The sequence below is a fragment of the Phyllopteryx taeniolatus genome, chromosome 14 (assembly GCF_024500385.1).
Source record: "Phyllopteryx taeniolatus isolate TA_2022b chromosome 14, UOR_Ptae_1.2, whole genome shotgun sequence".
Classification (NCBI taxonomy): Eukaryota; Metazoa; Chordata; class Actinopteri; order Syngnathiformes; family Syngnathidae; genus Phyllopteryx; species Phyllopteryx taeniolatus.
This window is the reverse complement of record NC_084515.1, coordinates 20,182,709-20,200,100: the sequence shown is the minus strand read 5'-3', so window position 1 is coordinate 20,200,100 and position 17,392 is coordinate 20,182,709. Positions and strand designations below refer to the sequence as shown.

At 45.3% G+C, this 17,392-nt stretch overlaps 1 protein-coding gene across 2 annotated transcripts; it reads left to right on the top strand.

The window, feature by feature from the left end:
* The first annotated feature begins 2,137 nt into the window (after positions 1-2,137).
* ednrba (endothelin receptor Ba) lies at positions 2,138-13,734 on the top strand. Of its 2 annotated transcripts, none has more exons than XM_061796891.1 (9): positions 2,138-2,466; positions 4,396-4,842; positions 5,835-5,947; positions 7,468-7,672; positions 8,163-8,312; positions 9,230-9,363; positions 9,430-9,538; positions 10,213-10,377; positions 10,885-13,734. In XM_061796891.1, the coding sequence occupies exons 2-8, from the start codon at positions 4,429-4,431 to the stop codon at positions 10,348-10,350; spliced, it is 1,263 nt and encodes a 420-aa protein (XP_061652875.1). In that variant the 5' UTR covers positions 2,138-2,466; positions 4,396-4,428; the 3' UTR covers positions 10,351-10,377; positions 10,885-13,734. The 2 variants fall into 2 exon arrangements, with proteins under 2 accessions (XP_061652875.1, XP_061652874.1); XM_061796890.1 differs by having other exon boundaries at positions 2,144-2,466; positions 10,213-10,394.
* Positions 13,735-17,392: the final 3,658 nt, after the last annotated feature.

Sequence of the window (17,392 nt, the reverse complement as noted above, 5' to 3'; positions counted from 1 at the left end):
TTGCAGTAAATGCAAAACTCGGGCTCCTAAGAAGCGCTGGAGCGCGAATGCTGCTCTGGTGCTTTCTGTGCTTTTGTGTGTAACGGACGTCTTTGCGTCTTTCTGCTTGCTATAAAGAGCAAAGGTCTGAAATAATGGAGGGTGTGTGCGAGGGTGTTTCATGGCTGCTGGGCTGAAGGCCAGCTCACAAGGCTCATCGACTCAAATATTCGAGCACATGCTGAAATTGTAACGTTTCACTGAGGCGCTTAACGGGTAATGTGAAGCATCTGCGTGCAGTTCCAAGGTGGAGCAACACTTTTCACCGCCGTGGAATCACAGAGGGAATATTTTCGGATCGACGGTATTTGGCTTAGCGCCGTCCTCCTCTCTCAACACCTGACCTGAAGTTAAACGGGGTCGGGCCTGGACGCGAGACTGGCCGGCGATTCGACATCGTCGGGGTTTCGACGTCGCAAGAATAGCCGAAGGCTCTGGGTTTGAATCGACGTGATGGCGCCGTGCTCGAGTGGATAAAAAAGAAAAAAAGACGTGCGCGCTTGCTTCGTTGAAGACTAAATTGCCGGAAGTGTACATGTGCGCGGGAATGGTTGTTTGTGTTGTTGTTTGATATCAGTGATGGCTTTTGTCTTCTGGAAAGCTGCTTACTCTCAAAGAAAGAACACGACTTTGGCAAAGGCTATGACCCAGGATGTACAGCAGCGATACAACATTTATATTCTATTTTGATTCTAATTTCTCTTGCGAGGGCCATGTAATAAAAAAGCAGACCAAAAAAAAAAAAGAATAATCATCATGCAAAAAAGACACGAGTCAGACTTCTCCCAAATAATGACTTTCCTAAACTTGGATTTGGATCAACAATGTTATTGAAGTGACATTTTCCCAATGTACTTTTATTCGCGTGTACTTTCCGATACTTTTTTTAAGTTTGTATATGGATATGTGTACAAGCTCTTTTACACATCATTTGCTTACTCAGAAACTGTTACTATCATTATATGAGAGAGCATCTATATTACATAGGTACTCACTAGTACACATGAATTTTGCAATTGAATGACTACATCACTACAACCTACTAGATCTGGTTCGCCTTTTTATACCCTGCATCCCTACGAAACGTTTCATTCTTGTCACACCCCTTATGAAGAATGCAAATTATTGATGAATACTAAATACATTCGATTATATAGTTTGCTCTAAAAAGGCTACACTTCATTTAAAAACTGCCAAATCCAAGTTTTCACAGACCTTGGAAGTATTTTGCACTCACAATAAAGCCTTTGTACTGGCAGCATGATAGTTGGAGCTGTTTTTATTTATTTCTTTCTTTATTTTTCCCCCCTTAGATGGAACTGGTGGTTTCGTCAAGACAGGGAGATTTATGAATTGTTCCAAATACCTGTCAATTTTGGCGCAAAACATTTTTTTCATCAAATAAGATGGTACGACAAATCGAACGCATTCAGCCAAAGGAGCAAAACAACTTCGCTCTCAGAGCTGAGAATGAGATCCAAGTAAAAATCTGTGGGGTGACCTGAAGAGAACACAATCAGACCAAAAAAAAAAGAGTTACCTTACTAACAGGCCCCTGCTAAAATAGATTCTCATTATTTTTTTTTAGATTTTTGTACTTTACCATTTTGAAGATCTGTTTGTTGAATATTGTGTAACTAAATGTGCATCTGGTTGTGTGACTTGTCTTATGTTATGGTCGAGCATTACAAGCAAGTAAATAACTTGGCAATTATTTTCCTTCTTCTTTCGAATCTACCAGATGATGATGGTCTATGCTTTCGCTCCAGCCACTTATCTCAAAGTCTTTATTTGTGTTGTTTGAGCACGCTGTACGTGAAACCATCGGTGTCGTTCGACGACATCAGGCTCCCACGGACGGTAGAGCTGATCGCAGGGGAAACATCTTCCTGTATGTGCAAAGAATTAGTTGTTTGTTATTCTTGCTAACAGATAAACAAACCCGACACACCATTATCCCCCCAAAAACAAAAAAACACCTCTCCATTGGGCACTTTCACACTTAGTGGAGGTAACAACAAAGGTTTTGAAGATTTAAACACAAAAAACAATTCCCTATATTTGAATTTGGATTGTACTCTTTTCCTGTGAAAAGGGCAACTAGCAGTTGTCCTTCCTCTGCCTTCCTCCACGCCTCCTCGAGATCAAATGAGGAGTGGTTGAGGAGCCAAGATCCAGCCAGCTGACTGAGCACACGCAGGCTCAGCCATTAAGTGGACGGAAGAGGATGAGAGCGCTTCTGGGGAACAGATCCGGAGCTTGAATCCCGCCTGACGAGGCAAGCTGCTGTCGGAGATGACCGAGCTGTCGCTTCACCGACGGCCTCCCTCAGATTTCAGGAATTCATCTCCGCTGTGACAGGACAGCGGGGACATTTGAACTGAGAAGTTCGGATTGTGGATCGTTTCTACTTCAGCAAGGAACAAAGTAAGTCGGAGCTTTGCTAATTGCCAGGGGTGTCCTAAGTAATGACATTTTGTGTGTGGTTTTGCTTTTGATAACCTGTTCAGCTGTTTGGCCATGCAAAATGGAGGTTCTTTCTGCCTTTTTATGCTGGAAGTTTTTCTGTGCAACAGGGGAATTAGAAAGAGGCCCTTTGTGGTTGTTTGCATTGTGATCAATATTGGAAACTCAGTCAGACACAACAAGGGTTGTCAGGGGACAGACAAAGAAAAGAGTACAGTGCAAAAATGAAAAAAAGACAAGCAGCAACAGAGAATAATAGCAGAATAACACAGTATATGACTACAATAACGTTACATCGGAGTCAGGTTCTTATATGTAGAGGAAAGGCAGTGTGACACCCTGTGACATAGAACACAACTACTAGCAAACAGGACAGGACGGGTCAGAACAAGACGGACAGGATGGGTTGCGATGGGACGCGACGGGATGGGTCGGAACAGGACGGAACCGGTAAGAACAGGACGGGACCGATCAGAACAGGACTGGACTGGTCAGAACAGGACGGGACAAGACAGGACGGGTTGAGTCCGGACAGGACGAGTCGGGCAGAATAGGACAGGTCGATTCAGTACGGGACGGGTTGGAAAAGGACGTGTCAGAAAAGGACGGGTCCGGACGGGTCAGAAAAGGACGGGTCCGGACGGGTCAGAACAAGACGGACAGGATGGGTTGAGATGGGACATGACGGGACGGGTCGGAACAGGACTGAACCGGTCAGAACAGGACAGGACCGGTCAGAACAGGACGGGACTGGTCAGAACAGGACGGGACAAGACAGGACGGGTTGAGTCCAGACAGGACGGGTCGGTGCAGAACAGGACAGGTCGATTCAGTACGGAACGGGTTGGAAAAGGACGGGTCAGAGAAGGATGGGACAGGACGGGTCAGAACAGGATGGACAGGATAGGTGGAGATGGGACAGGATGGGTCGGAATAGGACGGGACAGGTCAGAACAGAACGGGACAAGACAGTACGGGTCGAGTCCGGACAGGACGGACAGAATGGGTTGAGATGTGACAGGACGGGACGGGTCGTAACAGGACGGGAGAAGACAGGATGGGTCAAGACAGGAGAGTACAGCACGGGTCAGGACAGGACGGGTAGGAACAGGATGGGAAAAGACAGGACGGAACAGGATGGGACGGAATGGGACGGTACAGGACGGCACGGTTCGGGATGGGACAGGACTGGTTGGGACGGGACTATTAGACGTGTTCAACTGTTTATTTTATATGCATGTTTTTCTTAAACAATTTGTTAAGCCATCTGTCATACCGATCCTATTCAGCATCAACCTGCTTTAATACAGGCCTCTCAACGTTTTAACTTTTTAAATAGAAGAGGATAATTTCTAACTAAATTCAGCCTTTCATACCCAAATTTGAGCCGACTCACTCACTGTACATCTAATTACTAAAAAAAAAAAAGAAAGAGAAAATCTAGGAATGCAAGTAAATAAACATCATCTGAATAAAGATTCAAGAAATAAAATGCTTTACAATTGTTATTATTTTTTAAAAGAATTCACAAATAACAATCATCATTATACTTCAGCATTCCAAATACAATTTTGGTAAAACAGCCTCCCCATTCTGCTGCATGAAGAAACAACGCTAACGTTTGAGTAATTAATTATGCATCACGGTGGTCTAATTTGTGTAATTTGTGTGTGGGCAATTGGTTTATAGTATATTTGTCCTAATATTGTATATACTGGCCCCAATGAATGTGAACTGTGAATGTAGGTCTAAAAACAATACCGCTGCACTTCTTACATAAACAATCACTCCACCAACTGCAGTTCTTGACTTTGTTCATGCAGGATGAATGAAGAATAGGAGCTGAAGTGTGCACCATCTGTTGAAGTCGCTGTTCTTTCTCACTTTTAGGCATTCACGTCAAATAGCCAATCAAACGCCAGGATGAAGAAGAGCTTTTACTATTTGGGCTTCCTCCTGCTGGGCCTTCATTTGCTAACAGCCAGCGGGCAGCTGGAACCCCAAAAACAAATGCCCCCCGACCCTCTTACTGCCACACAAAGACGTGGGCTCGTCGAGCGGGACGTGCAGGGTCCAGTGCGGCCCAACATCAGCACGCCACGCCGTCGATTGCCCCCCATGTGCAGTGCGCCCACAGAAATCCGTGACACATTCAAATACATCAACACGGTGGTGTCTTGCCTCGTGTTTGTGGTGGGCATCATTGGAAACTCCACACTTTTACGGATCATCTATAACAATAAATACATGCGCAACGGGCCAAACATCCTCATCGCCAGCCTGGCTCTTGGAGACCTGCTACACATCGTCATTGGCATTCCCATAAACGTTTACAAGGTGAGCCCGAATGTCAATTCCAATTTCAACTACTACTACATTACTCCCGTAGAGATTATTATTATCTGATGCGAATACATACTTAGATTTCAGTGTTGGGCCGATGAAAAGTACTTGGTTACAATTGCACGTGACTCTTGGTGAAAATGTAATAGGAGTCTATTTTATTTGGTGACATTTTGATGACTTTTCTTCATTTCGAATGAATGCATCAACTCGACCCTTGGATGTTTCCTCCAAAAAAGAAAAGTGGATGAAAACCATGGATCATTACTTGGCAATTAACCACATATAAACTGATTACAAAACATGATGAAATGTAAATACATGATAAAAATGTGTTTATTACATTATATGTGCACAGCATGTGGAAAACATGATCGCGTGTTGACATAATGACAAATGTGACCAAATTTAGACAATATCACTTCATGCGACAACCCGGAATGGTCCAGAAAAAGTACAAAATTATGAAGATAAAACTGTTCAAAAGTCAACGTTCTTTTTTGGTGCTTTCTGTGCTGCAAATCCTTTGGACACTTTTAAAGATTTACACTGGCATGACAAGTGCGCCCATTTCCAAACCTGAAGGGGGATTCTGCATAGCTTTTCTTAATGTTATTATTTCCACTGCTTCCTGAGCCCCTTCATTTCCCATTTTGTCTCCGGCATGTTATTAGGCGAATAGTTTGAATATTTTGAATGTGCGTGCGTGTTTCTGTTTTCCATGGGGAAAAGTGTTTATTTAAGTGAAGGGGGGGGGGGAGGTCACGAATCGAGCTGCCACTCCAGTCCCAGGCTTACTGTACCTCACAAACGTCTGACAAAAAACATGGCCGTGTTTTTCGAGGGGTCCGACACCTGAGCACAATGAGGCTCCCACGCGTGTGGAGTCTGCAGTGCCTGGAGCTGGGAAGAACAACACAGAGCGGAAGACTCGGCTTTAGTTCCTCCCGTGGTTGAACTCTGACCCTTGAACTCTCTCCCCGCAGCTCCTCGCAGAGGATTGGCCCTTCGGGGTGGCTCTGTGCAAGCTGGTGCCATTTGTCCAGAAAGCCTCAGTGGGGATCACAGTGCTGAGTCTGTGTGCGCTGAGTATTGACAGGCAAGCCCACCTCTCAAACACGCGCCACCTCGCGTACCCCCTTCGTCCCGCTTCTCACGTGAGCCTCTATTTTCATTTCCTTGTGCTGCATGCATCAGTGCTGAGGGGGAACCTTGTCCAGGTAGTGAACTCTGACATTGCACCTCTGACTCCCCTGTAAATGCATAATTTGTACACGGATTACTGGATGTGAATTATTATTAGGTTGATGGACTTTTGTGCACTTGGCAAATTTTACTTGCAACGCACCAGCCGCTGAGAGTTCGGAGCCGCTCAACTTTTTTCCTAGCCGCAAAAAAATGCATATTTTTTCCCAACCCAAATTAGGACTGACGCAAATGATGATTTGGATAATCGACTAGTCACCGATTTATTTTGGCAATGAGTTGACTAATCCGATCAAATGCAACTTGTAGCTCAAGCTGCTGTTATACAGCCATCATTAACTTCCAGCTCGAAGTGTTTGCTGTATGTGCAAACTAAAAAGGAAAATCATTACGATAATAGTATACTTAACTTTTAATAAACTTCACCGCTTGTACCAGCATTCCTGACATGTTTTATGATGTTTAAGAAGATGATAAGATAAAGAAGGCAATACTATGGCCTTCAGCATTTGTAGCTGTATATGTTCGGTGCACTAAATGAAACCAAAAACTATGCACAATCACGTTCAATCACAAAAAGGGGGACTGGGAATAACTGAAATGTCAGTGAGAATATTTTGGGGCTCTTTTCAAATGTTCTGTGTTAGCATATGCTTTGCTGTTGACAAAAAAAAAAAATATATATATATATATTTAAACCTCAAGAAATTCGGTTGAGAAATGAGTAAGTTCTGATGATGTTCAATGCCCCTTTGATGGGAACGTTACCCCCACCAACATGGCCGCCACGTAGGCACGGCGCTTAGCCAGGTTGCTGTGTGCTAAGGCTAATGAAATCGTCATCGTTAGCCTTAAGCTAATGTTAATTTTTACAGCTTTAAGCAAGTTGCTTCACTAGCGGCAAACTCGGCAAATAGCCGACAGAGATGACCGTCCCTGTCGGTCAGTAATCGAATCGGTCGCAACGTGCTGGCTGTTTAGAGGCTCGACTTTCACTGTTGCGCTGCTATGAAAGGCAAATTGCGTCTAGCAAGGTTTGCGTCACTTTCCTCGAGTATTTTTGGGGAAATGCTCAAACTTTTGGGCTCCGTTGCTAACGGCCACTAGCCCCAGCTTACGTCGGTTAGATCACGGAAGGCCCGAATGAGCATTACTGCGCACGTGCATCATCACGGAAGGCAAACATCTAGTGGAGGAGTTTCATGTTAGGGTCAGATGACAAGATTTTTATAACTCAATCAGAGCAGTTCACAGGTAGCTTAGCAAAGAGGGAACAGCAACGTTGTACGTGTTGCGCAACTAAAACTGCATGTATTGCACATGTAGAGATTCGATCCAAAGATACCCCACACGAGTTGTTCTTGTTATTTGTTAGTTAGCCGCCCAACTCATGTGATGCGCCGGATCCGTCAGGTATCGCGCCGTGACCTCGTGGAGCCGAATCAAAGGGATCGGCGTTCCCAAGTGGATGGCTATCGAAATTGCACTCATCTGGATATTATCCGTCGTGCTGGCTGCGCCCGAGGCCGTGGCTTTTGACATGATCACCATGGACTACAAAGGAGAGCACTTGAGGATCTGTTTGTTGCACCCCATGCAGAAAACAGACCTTATGAGGGTAAGCCATAATACACGGAGCTTCACAAACTCTGTTCAGAATCGGAATCGGAATCGTCTTGATTTGTCACTGCGTCCAAAAACACCCAAGGAATTTGTCTCCAGTACTTGGAGCTGGCACAGCTGCACACATACTGCTGACCTGCACGTGCACGCGCACAACAACACTTTGTCAGACACGCCACAAATATATGACGATGTCACCTAAGCCAAGCACACGCACTGCCGCGGCGACAGTTTCCAGGTCGGGCCGAGGTAACGTGAAAACGTGTATCGCGGGAGCAATCGCTTTCATTTGCGGCGCAAAATACCGAAATGTAAATCGAGCTTCATGTCATCCATTGCTATTCAAATACCGAAGTGAAATGTTTTGCGTAAAGGGAGTGTGTATTTGACACACACCCAGGTCACAAAGGCTTGCTGATCATTTATTCCTGGCATCACAAGTTCTTTTGGAATGCGCTGCTGACTCTCCGTGTGATTCTCCGTAGTTTTATAAAGCGGTGAAGGACTGGTGGCTGTTCAGTGCATATTTCTGCCTGCCGTTGGCCTGCACTGCCATTTTCTACACTCTGATGACCTGTGAGATGCTGAGGAAGAAGAACGGCGTTCAAATTGCTCTCAGTGACCACCTCAAACAGGTTTGTTCATTGCATACGTTCGCGTGGGATTCTTTTCAACTGCCCGCTGGGTGCAGAGGAAAGAATTGGCGCGATTGCGTGGATTTATTTGACTGTCGATGCAAACTGCAAACCTCTGCGATGGAAATTCGTCCTGGCAACATGATTGTACTCGCTACAATTATTATTATTGTTATGATTATTTTACAAGTCCATGTCAGATTTCTTGAGACAAAGTTGTTTCAGTTTGTCCTCGACGTGTGCATAATCCCCGATCACAGTGATTGTGTTTTAAGGTGCAAAACCTTTAGTCACAGGTACAGGAACTGAAAAATATAGTTTTATGCTTTACAATTAAATCAACTCATGAAGACCTGAGTATTTTTACCATTCCATTTTCTACACGAGCATAATAATTCTCAAATGATCCTTAGTCCCCATCACCACAATGTCCTATGCGTTTTTCTTCACTTTCAATTTGATTCCGCGGGCCAGATTGTACTCCATCGTGGGCCGGTTTTGACCGGCGGGCCGTACGTTGGACACCGCTGGTTTGAACCACTCAGATAAAGTTTCTCCGAATCCCATTAAAAATAATATATCTTTTTTAAAATGATCGAAGTTTCTTTGCGGTCACTCGAGGAAAAGAAGTCATCCCGAGTGGGTTTGGCACCAAAATGTCCTTTTTTTGGTTTTTTTTTTTTTTTTACTTCACGCAACGGTAAAAAACACAAAATGACCCAAATAAGACTTTCTTCGCTCCAAAGCGGAAACCAGACCGGAGAATGTGCCCTCTTTAGATAATTATGCCGTTGTACTTCATTCCAGCCGAACACGAGACTTCCACTCTCGTAAATCTTTTTGATCAAAATGCGCTTTGTGAGCCAGAAGTCATCATGGGACTCCCCAAAAGAAAAACATCTTGTTTTTGTGAGCAGCGACGGGAGGTTGCAAAGACTGTGTTCTGTCTGGTTCTGGTCTTCGCTCTGTGCTGGCTCCCCCTCCACCTCAGCCGCATTCTAAAACTCACCATCTACAACGAGAAAGATCCGAACCGCTGCGAGCTGCTCAGGTACGTGATGACCACACGAAAGTCAAGTGCGGGATTCATCATACAAGTCATCTCCGCATTTTGCAGCTTCTTTTTAGTCTTAGACTACATTGGCATCAACATGGCGTCTGTCAACTCCTGCATCAACCCCATCGCCCTCTACATGGTCAGCAAGCGATTCAAAAATTGCTTCAGGGTAAGCCAAAGCTTCATCGCAAAATAGTCAACACAGCCCTGTTCAAATGTCCCCTTTTTGTGATATAAAAATGTTCCATGGTCCGATTAAACCAAGGCTAACTTTTGAGCCTCGATTCTAAAAGATCCAGTACGTTTTGGCACAAACACGGCACTTGGCCGCACATCACCACAATCAGACAAGTGAAGTGCGGTGAAGTTCGGTGGTGGCGGCGTCATGCTTTGGCCTGCTTTTCTTCAGCTGAATTAGGAACAGTTCCAAGGAGCAGTCGGTGTTGGTGCAAAATCTTCAGGCTGTCTGGAAAAGCCTACTAGAGCGTCTGAAAATGTCGGGGTGCTTTAAACGGTGGCAGATGTGTGCTGACTCCCTTTTCCTTCTGAACACAGCCACATCCAGCTATAAGAGGGTGTGCACACTTGCGAAACTGCATTATTTCACTGCTTTATGTTGCCTTTCCCTCTCGAAGCGATGGAGAGAAAAAAAGATTCCATGGAACTGTACGGGTCCTAGGTCACATTCATCGTTGAAAAACTTTTGAAGTGATTTTTATTGGTCTCTTTTTTGTTTTTTGTTTTTTTTTTACATCACAAAAAGCACGCCGTTTGGACAAGGGTGTGTAGACTTTTGATATCCACTGAAGGTTACTTATCTTCTCCCAATCTGACTCCCTGCAGTCCTGCCTGTGCTGCTGGTGCCTTCCAGCGGAGATGCCGATGACGGACGACAAGCAGTCGTGCGTCAAGCTGAAGGTGACCGAAAGAGCTTCCGACCAGAGCAACTCTCGCGTGACCAACAAGTCCACCACGGCCTGAATTTCGGAAGCTACTCCCAAAAACCAGGTCAGAAGAACGACAAGGTTTGTACCAGCCGACGAGGCCCAGGTTCATCCGCAACATCGCAGGAAGTCTTCAGACTCCGAATCAGCTTAATTAAACTCACGAAAGCACAAGAGCCGTCAGCTCTGAAGACGGCAAAATCGTTATCGCTCAAAGCGAGTAGGTCGCGCACGTAACGCTCCACCGAAGCAATTCGAGGACGACGACGACGTGTTGTATAAGGACCTCACTGAAACCGAGAGAAGAAAAAAAACACGCCGGTGGGGGTTTGAGCTCAAAACAAAGAAAGTGCAAGTACGAGATGTCCGCACGGTACACTAGTACACGGTATGTTGTCGGAGGTTCCTCTGACGACACCAATCGCATTTGATTATTGCATCGCAGTCTCGGTTCATTGTCCCTCGGACCCCGACAAAAGAAAGCAAGTACCATAAGGGGGAGCACTGCTTACGGAAGGTCTACTTGGAGAGGTTGTGTGGATGAATCCTTTTTTTTGCCTTTTTTTTTTAGGCGGACGTGACTTTTCTGGCTCTCAGCCCGGGTGACGACAACGACAGCATTGCGTGGATTGACAGCGTGAGGTTACCTTTGTGCCACTGTGTTGCTTCTTTTCAACTTCTGACTGTACTACTGATGTACTATTACGGTGTGAAGAACTTTCAGCTGTTTTATTATCGTGTTTGATATTATTGAGCCTACTCTTTCAGGTTTTGTTCATGTTTTATCTCCACATTTCAATCTGCTTCATTGACGTTGAGTGCATGGGACAGGTGGTCAAAGTTCTTCAAATAAACATAGTATGGGTAGCTGTATACGGGTCATTTTTATATCATTTGATTCATAACGGTAAGGACATGGTCCACTTCATTTTCATTTTGAAAATCAATTCGAGTTTTGGAATTATTGGCAGTTGTTATCCATCAAAAGTTCCTAATTCATAAAATTGGTCATGCTGCGAAAATGTCTTGACCGTTAGGTGTCTGAAATAAACTTTCGTGATTTGCAACATGGCGGCACGGTTAGAGCGTCTGCCTCGCAGTTCTGAGGACCGGGGTTCGATCCCCGGCCCCCCCCCCCCGCCCCCCTGTGTGGAGTTTGCATGTTCTCCCCGCGCCTGCGTGGCTTTTCTCCGGGCGCTCCGCTTTCCTCCCACATCCCAAAAACATGCATGCTCGGTTCATTGACGACTCTAAATTGCCCGTAGGTGTGAATGTGAGTGCCAATGGTTGTTTGTTCGTATGTGCCCTGCGATTGGCCGGCGACCGGTTCAGGGCGTGCCCCGCCTCCTGCCCGATGACAGCCGGGATAGGCTCCGGCACGCCCGCGACCCGCGTGGGGCGAAGCGCGACAGAAAATGGACGCATGGATGGTTTGCAACATGTTTTTCTGAAGATGCTACTGACATTTTTCGATGACTTAATTGAGCTTTTCCAAGAAAACTAAGAGCAATGCAATTTTGGTTCTTTGTCATTCAAGTTGTCTTTCGCGTTAGCGCCTCATGCCGATGTCGCAATACGCCAGAGGGATCTGTGATGAGGCAGCCATTTTGCATTCACGCAATAGCAGACAGCAAAATAAAAGCTATTTCTGAGCTACGAATGAATATGTACGAATTTGTGAAAGTGGCGCAACTATTGCTTGTCTTTACCGTTACTACGATTGTGCAAAGACAAGGGTGCAATGGCTTTAATGAGGAGCTTGGATCATTTCCGCACTTGTGTGTGCAGAGTTCGAAGGGCAACAAATTGTGCAACTCACACCATTTTTTTTTTTTTATCAAGCCGTTGGTGTCTTTACTGCACTTTTGTCTTTATAAAAAGTTATAAAAAGAAGTGCATTTCAATCGGGATTGCCTTTGCTATCAATGCCTAAAATTGGAAATCATCCAAAACATTTTGAAAGTGGGACTTTTAAGCGCGCCTGTTTCAGCATGCGAGAAAATTGAACAAATGATATATCAATGACCCATACAATGTGTGTGTGTGTATATATATATATATATATATAGTATATGTGTGTGTTAAAGTAGTCTGTTCGTGTAGATGGTAAATGTTTCAGCGTTGTCTGTTATTGTGTCCGAGCGAACGCGCTTGTGTGTGATTGACTTAAGCGTGAAGGCAGGCCGCATCATATGATGAGCGGGCGAACACAGAACCTTATTGTGATCTCCCTGTCTTCCTCTCACTTCTCAATGACACGCGCGCACGCAGATCTTTGCGGCTCTGACTTGGGAATGTTCCCGCAGGCTAATCCAGTGTCACGCATGTCACATGAACGGCCGCGGAGCCAAAGAAGCTCTCGGTCCTGTGATCGCTCGGCAGCCCTCCTCCTTCTTGTCTTTTACCTTTTCCAGGCCGAACTCTTGGCATTCCCCAAAAGTCATAGAATAGTTCATATAAATAACAGACAGTCGTTGTTTCTCCCTTTGTTTTAATGCAATGCAATAGTGGGGGGGAAATACATATTTGATCAACTTTCTTTTTCACACAAAACATTAAGAACAACTTCAGAATTTTTAAGAAAAACCGAATTTGCTTCACCTTCTCATCTACATGTGTGGAATATAACTGCCGATTGTATGTATCTAAAGGCACAAAACTCTAAGTCACGTGTATTTGGGAGGGACAAATTTAGTATTGGACTTTAATATGAAATGAATCTCGGAATAATTTGAACCCCATTTTCCCAAAACAGGGACAACATCTTGTTCTTCCGATCTGTTCCACATGCGCCCCAAATGTGATGCTAATCAAGGCTACGGAATCACAATCACAATCATCTTTATTTGGCAAGTATGTCCAAAAAACACACAAGGAATTTGTTTCCGGTCGTCGGAGCCGCTCGAGGACGACAACAGAAAGCCCGTTGGCGGAGAACACTTTGGAGACAGAAAAAAAAAACAGTCCCTGAGCAATAAAGGGTTGCTTGTTATCTGGTAATGCCGGTACATTTAAAAAAAAATTTTTTTTACAATTGTGCAAAACGATGCAGAGTCCTCTAGCACTTTGAGCACCAATATTGCAATATTACATTTGCATATACATATACATATACATATACATTTGCAATAAGAAAACAACATTTGGGAGGTCTACAGACAATGTGACGTAACCATATGTGGAGTATTCCTACATTGTCGTCTGTGGGTTTATAAATGCAAGTATGATTGAAAAAAGCTGGAAAACAATTCCACTGGGGGATCAATTCTGGGCAAATGTATTTTAGGATATGTTGGCAAAAGTATGCAAATAATGTCAACATGGGTAGGTCTCAATAGTTGTTGTTTTAAGAGCATACATGATTGCTGTACATTGCTATGATAATAAACATGAATGAATTCATATGTTGCAGTGCAACTGATGAACCTTGTTGTTCAGTTTGTTCGGTGTACTTTTTTTCCCCAGACAACAATAGTGAGGCGCTCACCAAAATGATATTAGTGCAGGCTGCGAGTGTCCGCTTAAAGACTGAAATATACAACTTAAGCATCGCATACATTTGCCTGCTGTTGTTTTACCACACACACATACACACAATCGATTTCCCCCCCCCCCCACCTACGCTGTCCAACTCCAAACATTTTTCACATTTTCTTCCCGGACAAGCTAACATTTGCTTATTTACACAACCTGATTTGCTGACGACTTTCCAGATTATTCAGCTGCATTTGACTTTGCGCTCGGATATTTGGAGAAGCAAGAAGGTGTCCTTCTGTTAACCTTCTGCTGAAAGATGGTTTATTGTTGGACATTTAAGCGCTGGAAGATTTAAAGGTGAGAGACATGAGCTGTCTCAGAGGGGGGAGAAAAAAAAAACACCCTCCTTTTACCTTCACTGGCTCTGGAAGTAAGTTTGCCTTGACTCGGGGCCCACCCCATCTGCCAGAAATGCAATGATTTACAAGTAGAGCTGACAACAATATACTGGAATCCTTCACATCTTTTGATATTCAGTCCGGGTTGATGCCTCAAGAAGTCTGGCAGCAACATTTGGGAGGAACAAACGCAGTACGCTTCCAGCAGGGTGCAAGCGTACGCGCACACGCCTCAAAGCCGCTCAGCTATTTGGACGCACTTCAAGGGGAAAAAAATGGTGAACCGATGTTGAACTAAGCTCAAACAAGGGCCTCGCATTGCCCAAAAGCAGAAAACACAACAACTATAAAGGCAACATGGATGTCGGATGTTTTGCACACATTTGTAATATTTTCACACTGTTTGTGGTCCAGACTTCCCACGTTCAATAAGTAACATTTTTTCCCATGCGGGGAAGCAACAGATTCCAAAACACAGACGCGCGCGCATGCACGCAGTCCAGCAGCAAAATGAGGCAAAAGGAATTCATCCGGCTGACATTCCGTGGCTTCCTGAGCATTTCCATCCTTTATCTCTACATCAGGAGATGTTCTAACTTTTCAGCTTTTTAACCAAAAGAAGACTCACTTTAATTAAATAGCAGTTTATGTGAAAAGCCAGTCATGGCAGGAAATGAGCAGGAGAAAAGAAGAGCAGGTCAACGGGGGGCAATTTGTGTCATCTGCTGGCCACATCTGGGATGAATGAAATCCAATGCAAACGGCATATTGAACATTCTGCCTTTAAGAAGAGAAGAACGTTTTGTTTTGTTGGACACTGTCAGAAAGGTTTAATAATGTTTATCCCGAAATTGCTGTCTGCCGTGTGTAAAACTGCATCAAACTGAGAGCGGATTCATTCATGGAGCTCAATCAGATAAAAGCGCCTCAAGTTGAATGTTCTATAGTACCTGGAAAATGGAGGTTTGCATATTTGACAGCCAGACTGTTTGGCTCGCAAGTATCGTGTGCCAGATTTAAAAAAAATTGCAACCCCACATTTTTCATGATCAGAATCATCTTTATTTGCCAAGTATGTCCAAAAAACACACGAGGAATTTGTCTCTAGTACGACAGTAGGCAGCCATTTTGACAATACTTTTGAGACATAAAAACACACTACGGAGTCACTTTAATGGCAAGATGGAAGAAGCTGTGGGAATGTCTGCTGCTTTTAGTTGGCATCCATGAAGGAGCTGGAAGAGGTGGTGACCAGGATGTGGAGGCTCCAAGAGGATTTTGCATGCGTCTTAGTTCTGGCAGCGTGCAAGTCTTCAAGTGCGGGTAGCGGGGTACTGACGGTTTTTACGGCAGTCCTGATTGTCCGTTGCAGTCAAAGTTGGTGCTTTTTTGAGGCAGCACCAAAGCAGACCCTGATGGAAGAACATAGGACCGAATCGATGACCGCTGCGGTGAACTGCCTCAACAGCTGCCGTGGCAGGCCGTTCTTCCTCAGAGGCCGCAGGAAGTACATCCTCTGCTGGGCCTTTTTTGAGGATGGATTTGAAGTTGGTGTCCCACTTCAGGTCTGTAATTCCCAGGAACTTGAAGGTCTCGACGGTTGACACAAGGCAGTTGGACAGCGTGAGGGGCAGCTGTGGCGAAGGATGCTTCCTGAAGTCCACGATCAACTCTACAGTCTCAAGCGTCTTCAGCCCCAGGTTGTGTCAGCCGTACCCTAGTTCCGGCTGCTCCGCTTCCTGTCGATATGCAGACTCGTCAGCGTCTTCGATGAGGCCGATGACTGTGGTGTCGACTGCAAACTTCGGGAATTTGACAGCCAGGTGTGTTGAGGTGCAGTCGTTTGAGAGAGAAGAGCAGCGGAGAGAGGACGCATCCTTGGGGCGCCCCAGTGCTGATGCTGCGTGTGGATGAGGTGGCCTCCCCCAGCCTCACCTGCTGTGTCCCGCCCCTCAGAAAGCTGTAAATCCACTGGCAGATGGCAGGCGAGACGCTGAGCTGGAGAAGCTTGGAGGAGAGGAGTTTGGGGATGATGGTGTTAAATCCAGAGCTGTAGTCCACGAAGAGGATCCTCGCATAGGCCGCCGCGCCGTCGAGGTGTTCTAGGATGAAGTGCAGTCCCATTTTGACTGCGTCGTCCGCAGACCTGTTCGCTCGGTAGGCAAACTGCAGGGGCTCCAGCGGGTGACCCGTGACGTTCTTGAGGCGGTCCGGCACGAGACGGTCGAAGGACTTCATGACCACAGATGTCAGGGCGACAGGCCTGTAGTCATTCAGACCCGAGATTGCGGGTTTCCTGGGGACTGGGATGATGGTGGAGCGTTTGAAACAGGATGGCACTTCGCACTGTTCCAGACATCTATTGAAGATCTATGTGAAGACTGGAGAGAGCTGGTCCACGCAGACTTTGAGGCAGGATGGGGACACAAGGTCTGGGCCTGCCGCTTTGTTGATCTTTTGTTGTTTGAATGTACGTCTCACATCCTGTTGGTGGATGGTCAACGCGGAAGTCGGTGGTGTCGGGTGTGAAAGTGTCTTTTTCAAATCTGCAGTAGAAGACGTTCACGTCGTCAGGGTGGGATCAACTCCACACGGGCGGGGCCGGGATTTGAACCTGCAACCTCAGAGCTGTGAGGCCGATGTGCTAACCGGTCGTCCACTGTGCCGCCTTAGAAATAACATGTTGAAAACAAAACAAAACAAGACTTTTTAAAGAAGAAAGGAAAGAAATGAAGAAGGAAATAAAGGATACTCAGGGTGGTAATGCCACATTGAGCCGCTAGGGAGTGTCAGCGTCAGTGAAAAAGGCTGCCTGCGATTCTGTCTCGAGGAAGAACGCCACTTTTTCTCATGATGTGTGTGATAGGATGGGAGTTAGCATCTTCCTCAAACGTGACTATTGCTGATCACGAAAGAGAAACCACAATTTTCAACGTTAAAATATTGGGAGAAAAATAACACAGTGTCCCATTGTTCATACCAAACCACAGAGACGCACAGTGTGTCTCTTGAGACCAAATTGCAAGTCGGTTGCTTAGCTCGCTGCTTTACATTGCAAATACGCCCGTGTTTACATTTGCTCCACACTGACAATCGTTACTAAGGGTTACCTTGACTCACAACACAGGTGACCAATCAGAACTCACCTCAGTTCAACGGAAAAAAAGCGAGGGAGCAAGATCTGACAAGAACTGCCAAATCTAC